This window comes from Primulina huaijiensis, chromosome 9 (assembly GCF_012295235.1).
Source record: "Primulina huaijiensis isolate GDHJ02 chromosome 9, ASM1229523v2, whole genome shotgun sequence".
In the NCBI taxonomy this organism is placed as follows: Eukaryota; Viridiplantae; Streptophyta; class Magnoliopsida; order Lamiales; family Gesneriaceae; genus Primulina; species Primulina huaijiensis.
This window is the reverse complement of record NC_133314.1, coordinates 86,656-94,002: the sequence shown is the minus strand read 5'-3', so window position 1 is coordinate 94,002 and position 7,347 is coordinate 86,656. Positions and strand designations below refer to the sequence as shown.

The 7,347-nt window shown below is 36.5% G+C and overlaps 2 protein-coding genes across 4 annotated transcripts; one reads left to right on the top strand and one right to left on the bottom strand.

Annotated features, from left to right (window-relative positions):
• The first annotated feature begins 265 nt into the window (after nucleotides 1-265).
• On the top strand, nucleotides 266-3,977 carry LOC140984435 (protein REVERSION-TO-ETHYLENE SENSITIVITY1). Of its 3 annotated transcripts, none has more exons than XM_073451850.1 (4): nucleotides 267-458; nucleotides 1,345-1,420; nucleotides 2,772-3,201; nucleotides 3,423-3,977. In XM_073451850.1, the coding sequence occupies exons 3-4, from the start codon at nucleotides 2,917-2,919 to the stop codon at nucleotides 3,843-3,845; spliced, it is 708 nt and encodes a 235-aa protein (XP_073307951.1). In that variant the 5' UTR covers nucleotides 267-458; nucleotides 1,345-1,420; nucleotides 2,772-2,916; the 3' UTR covers nucleotides 3,846-3,977. The 3 variants fall into 3 exon arrangements, with proteins under 3 accessions (XP_073307949.1, XP_073307951.1, XP_073307950.1); XM_073451849.1 differs by having other exon boundaries at nucleotides 1,345-1,480; XM_073451848.1 differs by lacking the exon at nucleotides 1,345-1,420 and having other exon boundaries at nucleotides 266-458.
• An 81-nt stretch (nucleotides 3,978-4,058) lies between these two features.
• On the bottom strand, nucleotides 4,059-6,698 carry LOC140984434 (pentatricopeptide repeat-containing protein At3g57430, chloroplastic). The gene has a single exon (XM_073451847.1). It carries the CDS (start codon nucleotides 6,667-6,669, stop codon nucleotides 4,066-4,068), a length of 2,604 nt encoding a protein of 867 aa, XP_073307948.1. The 5' UTR covers nucleotides 6,670-6,698; the 3' UTR covers nucleotides 4,059-4,065.
• Between the last annotated feature and the right edge of the window lie 649 nt (nucleotides 6,699-7,347).

Below are 7,347 nucleotides of genomic sequence, written 5' to 3'. Positions count from 1 at the left end.
GTGCATAGTTACTAGTTATCTATTAAGAAACTCTATTAGAAACAAAAAAATTGGTCTGTTTTTTTATTTCCCAATTTCGCCCTTATTTTATATCACAATTACATTTTTGTATTTATTTATTTTTTTAATTTCAAAAAACATTTTTTTAATTTTTTTAAAATTACAACTATTCAAATAACACTTTAGTCTCTCGATAATTGATCAAATTTTATTTTAATCCCTCGATAATTATAAAAAAAACCGTACACACCCAAGTAACTAGTATTGCATTATGGGTGAGAGAGTGTTCGGATCGGTGGTGCATGAACCCAGCTTTCCAAGTTCCAATTTTCCTGCCTATAAATAAATCTTTATTTTTTTCCACTGTTGACGAACATATGAGAGAAAACAATAAAATCTTAGCAATTGGTAATCCATATCCATATAATGTTTGACGATGTTTCTGCAAGTTTTTACAGGTATGTATGTCCACAATTCTTCCTCTTTTCTTTTGTTTGTTTGTTTTTTTAATTCTCCTTCATTTTATTCCAATCGTCTCACTCAGGTGTTTTATTGCCACTTTTATCGCGTTCTTCTCGTATTGGGAAACGGGTTTGGATGATTGATAGATAGATATATAGATATCTGTACAGCTGAATTGTCAAGATTCCGTTTTTTATTTTATTTTTTTCGTACCCAAGAATTACTCATGTTTGAAACCTTTTTGTTTCTTTGTTAGGTTTAAGCCTTTAAATCGATAATTTCCACTAGGCCTCTTAAATTTGTCACTCTGCAGTAAATTGATTGCATGCTTGTTCGCGGATTCCTGTCTAAGTTAATCTGATTGATTAAATATTGTGCCTTGTCACTCTCCATTCTTTACATTGGTTTTGGAGTTAATGAATAGATTGGTAGAATGAAAAAACTTTATAATAGAACTGTTTGAATTATGAGCTCAAGATATGAGAACGTGAGGTTTTAGAAGTATATGTCAGTAAATATTGAATTAGCCATTTGTTTCTTAGTGATCAATGATGGCTTTTGTAGGCAAGTGACAACTTTCAAACTCCTTCATGTATAGGATTCAAGGACTTGTTTTAGGAATTTATCTTTCCAGATTATTTTTATGTTTCTTAGTGATTTTGTGGGCAAGTGATAACTTTCAAACTCTTTAATATATAGGATTCAATAACTTGTCTTAGGAATTTATCTTTTCAGATTATCTTTATGCATCAAGAGACTCAGCTATTTGTACACTAGATATGTATGTATTGAAAATATGCTTGAAATATGCAATTGGTTGGAATGTTCTTGCAACCAGCTTGATGTTTATTGTTGTAATTGAATCTGTGTTGGTTGTTGCAGGTTTTTGTTGGAAAGTTGGCTCATTTTATGATCCATTGTGATGTGGAAATTTCGGTGGATAGAGATATATGGAAGTGTATGAGCAAATCAATGATTCTATTAGGATTGGTTAATGTAGTTGGAGTGCTTAAAAGAGGTTGAATAAACACTCTGGCTTTTTGAAATCTTTTTGGATATTGAACTGTTTCTGAAATCTTGTTTGTCAATATAAATCACTCAACTAAAAATAGTCCAGAATTAGACTGAAATATATATTAAATACTTAGGCCAAGGCGCTGTGAAAACTGAATAAACGATAGAATAGAACACACAGGTTTTTATGGATGTTCGGAAACTTTAAATGCTCCTCGTCACCCCTTCTATCTCAATGATATGTTTTTCACTAAAAGACTTTGATATATTACAACAAATTGTAATAATCCACTTCAGTTGCACTTATACACTGCCAAACTGAAACTCTTGGTTTTTTAACACTTTATAGTAGATAACTGAATAGCTCTAAAGAGTAGCCTGAATGCTACGAATAAATACAATGAAATGAGAGCTAAAGTGTGCGATTTATAAACTGAAAAATGCTTGAGAATGTATCGCAACTGATTGATGATTGTAGATAGTTCGTTCAGTGTTTTTCACCAACCTTCTTCAACTGAATCGATCGGCCATATATAGTATTCGATTCCAACTATCACATCGAATGCATTTAATGATTAATATTCGTTGAATCGTCGTTTAGTTCATGTAGATGTCTTTATCTGACAGTGGTACGAAATATCAGACTGTTCTATTTCTTCTATTCTGCTTTGGTACGGACTGTCAGTTGATACAACTGATGACGTGGCTAACTGATCAGGAGTCAAACTGGTTGATAGATCAGTTCAGCTGGACAATATCAGTTCTAACTGATGTCTTCTCAGTTTTGAACAGTTCAGTTGATATAGGTCTTTCCAGTGCAGTTTTGTGAAGTCTTCGGTTTTGATTTCCAATCTGTTTATTGAGCTTCGAGTCATCGGTTTTAAGACTTATTTATACTTATAAGAACTTCAGTTCTTAATATATTTAAATCTGATAAGTCTTCTTTTAGTTACGATCTCTTGGTTACGTCCGATCAGTTTGGTTCTTCAGTTCTCTCGCAGATTTGTTTGTCAAACTCAGTTCTTTTGCGGATTTGTTTGTCAAACTCTGAAACTCATAAATTCCAATAGATTCATTAGTCATCATGATTATATTCATATGCTTTCGAAATTCTTATGAGAGATCCTGGTCACTTTAACTTGATATGACTTGTTCTACCCAGAGTTCAGAAATTTATTGCCTTTAAATGCTTGGTTTTTTCTGTACTTAGATAACCCTTTTTTCCTTTTTATCCTTTTCCACATTTTATCCCATTTGCCGTCCTTTTACTATCTACCTTGTTTTTGTTATTGCAGAGTTGATATTCCGTATTGGTGGCAACTCAACAAATGTTTGTAAATTAGCCCTTGATGTAATTGTTTCAGTTGGGAATGTTATTTGATGAGTAATTAATTAGGACTGCAAGATTGTATTTGGCGATTAATCTGGAGGAAAACTCTGATGGATTTTAATATTGCCAATATGGTTAACAGTAAAAGTTTTGATGGAAGTATACAGCATGAATTTTGGCCGCTCAATGAAATAGACCCAAAGAAAGCAAAATTCCCATGTTGTGTTGTTTGGACTCCGCTGCCTGTGGTCTCATGGTTGGCACCATTCATTGGACATGTCGGCATTTGTGGGGAGGATGGTACCATCTTTGATTTTTCTGGTTCTAATCTCGTGAATCTAGATAATTTTGCTTTTGGATCTGCTGCCAGATACCTTCAGTTGGATAGAAAGCAGGTATTGTATGAGTATAGTTGGATTAAAATCGTCCTTTTTGGGCATATCGATTTTCCAGTTACAAACAATTGAAAAGAATTGGAAAAGAATGGTTACTTGGTTGGAAAAAGGGGTCTACCATATTATTATTGTTTTTTTGCTGGAAAAAGTTACTGTTATAAAAAATATGTTGAAATGACGAGGAGCACTGAACTTTTGTGAAACTTTATATGTTTGAGCAGTGCTGCTTTCCTCTGAACTTTGTTGAGCATACATGCAAGCACAGACATCAGCATTCCGAGTATGGAACCGCAATCACCTGGGATGATGCCATCCAGTCATGTACACGTCACTTCGAGCACAAATCATACAATCTTTTCACATGCAATTGCCACTCATTTGTCGCAAATTACCTGAACCATGTCTGCTATGGGGGATCGATGAATTGGAACATGATTAATGTTGCAGCTCTGATACTGTTGAAGGGTAAATGGGTTGATGGCTTATCTATCTTGAGATCATTTTTACCTTTCGTTGCAGTGCTCTGCTTTGGTATTAAAATGGTTGGATGGCCATTTTTGGTAGGATTGTCATCTTTTTCATTCATACTTGTGGCATGGTTTTTAATGGGAACTTACGTTTTTAAAAGCCTACTGCATTGTTAGATTGTTGTGTTTCTTGGCAGCAGATTTAACCAGAATGTAAACATACTTCTCAGACTTTGGATAATTAAAAAACTTGAAAGAGTAGATTTCTGTAATTTCATTCTCAATAAAAGATTTACCCGTTAATAGTAATTTATGCACATTTTTTGTCTTTTCATTTGATAAGTTGCCGTATTTATATTTGGAAAAGCTCCCTATAAGTCTATTACATCATAAAATATCACCAATAATCCCCACACGAACAAGCTCCGTTCTTGAAATGGTGGAATCTCCTCATGTCCCTCACGACAATCTCTCTGCCTGCTATATTGGATATAAATTTAATGGCAACATGGCAGTCGTTGCAGACTCTAAGATTCTTGGCTACTCGAATGGTTGTTCCAGGTGGGGTGTTTAGAAGACCAAATGCTATTGCTAATCTTTCACTATGTCCGCACAAGAGGATCTCCTTTTCTTGTTCGTCCATGTTGTGAAGAACACAAGATGTATCTGGTACATAACCATCCCTTTTCATTCTTTCGAATAATTGGTTTAGAAACTTGTATAGCTCTTCACTTTGTGAGTGTGTCGTGTCTCCTGCCAAGAACTTATGAACCTTATTATCAAACTCAATCCAACTGCAACCCGGTTCTTTTCTTACCCCCATAACCTTCATCTTTTTCCTGACATCTGTAGCTTTTTCCCATAGCCCAGCATACGAATATATATTGGAAATTAAAACATAATGGCTATCAACTTCTGGCTCCAACTGAAGCAGATTTAGGGCTGCAATTTCACCTAGATGAACATTTTGGTGTACCTTGCAAGCACCAAGCAAACTACTCCATGCCCCTATCTTGCGGAGTTCAGTAGGCATAGAATTGATGATTTGATAAGCTTCATCCAAACGACCTGCTCGACCAAGAAGGTCAACGGCACAAGCATAATGATCAGCGTTAGGTTCAAGGCCAAACTCCTCTTTCATTCTGTGGAACAATTGTTGGGCTTCATCTACCATACCTGAATGACTGAATGCTGCGAAAACAGCAATAAATGTCACTTCATTTGGCTTCACTTCTCCACCTCTGGCTCCATCCACTAGAATGTTAAAAAGTTCCATGGCTCCCCTCCCTTCCCCATGCATCCCGTAAGCCATGATCACGACGTTCCATGTTATCACATTTTTGGTAGGCATACTATCAAAAACTCTTCGAGCTTCTTTTAAGCAACCACACTTGCCGTACATATCAACCAGTGCACTTCCCACAGCAACATCTGTTGCCAGCGCATTTCTAATGGCATAAGCATGGATCTCTTTTCCTTTCTTCAACGCAGCCAGAGATGCGCAACCAGGAAGAACAGACATAAGTGTTATTGAATTTGGTTTAACAGAGACCTTGATGTTATCATTAATGTTACCCTTCTGATCTTTTATTCCTTCTATTTGCATATGAAATAGTGAAGCAAGAGCTTCTTCGTGGTATCCACAAACCACGTATCCAGTAATCATAGTATTCCAAGACACAGTGTCTTTACTCTCCATGTTGTGAAAAATATAAATGGACTTATCTATCTTTCCTATCCTACCATACAAGTCCACTAGTGCATTCTGCACATATATATTATTGCCAAGACCCAACTTCAAAACGTACCCATGTATACCTTCTTTATCTGTAAAAGCCTCACAGTGCACACAAGCTGGCAACACACTGGCCATGGTGGTTGCATCTGGAAGATAGCCTGAGACAACCGTTAACTTAAAGAATAACAACAAGGCTTCATCATAAAACCCAGTTCGTGTATAACCAGCAAGCATGGCATTCCATTGGGCTAGTTTTCGATCTACTGCACCTTCAAAAACCCTACGAGCGCTTGCAACTTCTTTACAGTTGCAGTACATGTCTACCAAAGCGCTAGCAATGAAGGAATTTCCTAGGAAATCACCATTCCGGAACACATAGGCATGGATTTCTTTTCCAGCATCCAGTAACTCCAAATGAGAGCATGCTGGAAGCACACTTGAGATTGTGACTCCATCAGGCTGAAATCCTTCAACTTTCATTAATTTGAAATATTCCAGTGCCTCAACGAACATATCATTTTGGGAAAAAGCACTAATAATCGTGTTCCAAGAAACCATGTTGCGGTTAGTAAACCACTCAAAAACTTTCTTAGTATAATTGATTCTTCCTATTTTTGCGTACATGGCCATCAAAGCGCTATATGTAAAGGTAGTTCTATCATCTGCTCGGAAGGTATATCCATGAATTTGCTTTCCAAGCCTTAACCCGTCACGCCTATTCAGGTTGCTACAAGCAAGTGCTATGCTAACTAAAGTAAAGGAACTGGGTTCAATTCTGTCCAATCCCATAAGACGAAATGCCTCCAAAGCTAACTCCCATTCCTCATATTTACACAGAGCATTAATAATCGAATTCCAAGAAACTTGGTCCCTATGAGGAATTCTATCGAAAACCTCGAGAACCTGATATAAGGAAGCTCCACATTGAGCATACATATGCAAAACTGTGTTGGAAACGGTGACCGACTGGGAATGATAGCCGAGTTTGATGGCAGAGCCATGAATCTGTTGTCCTAAACTCAGGTCTTGAAGACCCGAGACGGCTTTAAAGACTGCTGGAAAGGCAAAATTATCGGGTTGAATGCCTAATTCTTGCATCTCTATGAAAGTAGAAACAGCTTCCTGGAAGGAATTCGACCGGGACTGGAAGCGAAGATATTGGATCCATGATTGTTTTGTTGGATTTTGGATCAGTTGAGGTGACGAGGGGTTCCGAGTTTGAAGGGAATTGGATACAGGAAGAGAGGATAGGAGTAGTGCCATAATTGGATTTTGCAGCAGTCATAGTGCCTATTCACAAATGTATTTATTTATTTTTTAAAACATAAATGAACCACAAAACTTGATTTTTTTTGCAAAAATAGTATTCAAGTTTCTTTTTCCTGAAAAGGAAAAAAAATCTACCCGCATTAGTTAGCCCCTTGTCCACAAGTTGGTCGCAGGCGATACACGTACACCAATGATAATACAACTGAGTAACCTCGGACAAGACTCAGGCTTTAAAACAAAAAAGAAAAAGCAAAAACAAACACTACTTCATATGGATCAACAAATCGGCATGAATCTCAAATTCCTTGAATAAATGAATAAGCTACGTTGTTGATCCAGATGTTTCGCCTTTGTTCATTTTAAAATATCATAAACAGCTACAGCTTATGTTTTGGATTAACAAGTTCAAATGTCTTCTGCCATAATCAATAGCTCTCTGTACTGGAACACTAGCGGAAGATTTGCCAGACAAAAGTTTGTTCTTTTGAATCTCCATCTTCGACCGTGGTGTTGAAAACGAAACTGGGGAAACAAGTAGTGATATCCGTGGAGGTCCAAAATGCGATAAGCATGTTTACAAGTTTAAAATAGAGTTTTATATTTGAAGACATAAAACTGTATTTTAAAAATTATTCGAGACATGATCGAGGAACAGAGACTTGGGACCGTAAA

Excerpts from the sequence above, each read along its gene's own strand:
- LOC140984435 (XM_073451848.1), top strand. The coding sequence starts at position 2,917 with ATGGATTTTAATATTGCCAATATGGTTAACAGTAAAAGTTTTGATGGA. Across the intron at positions 3,202-3,422 it reads TTCAGTTGGATAGAAAGCAG|TGCTGCTTTCCTCTGAACTT; the intron begins GTATTGTATGAG and ends ATGTTTGAGCAG.
- LOC140984434 (XM_073451847.1), bottom strand. The coding sequence starts at position 6,669 with ATGGCACTACTCCTATCCTCTCTTCCTGTATCCAATTCCCTTCAAACT.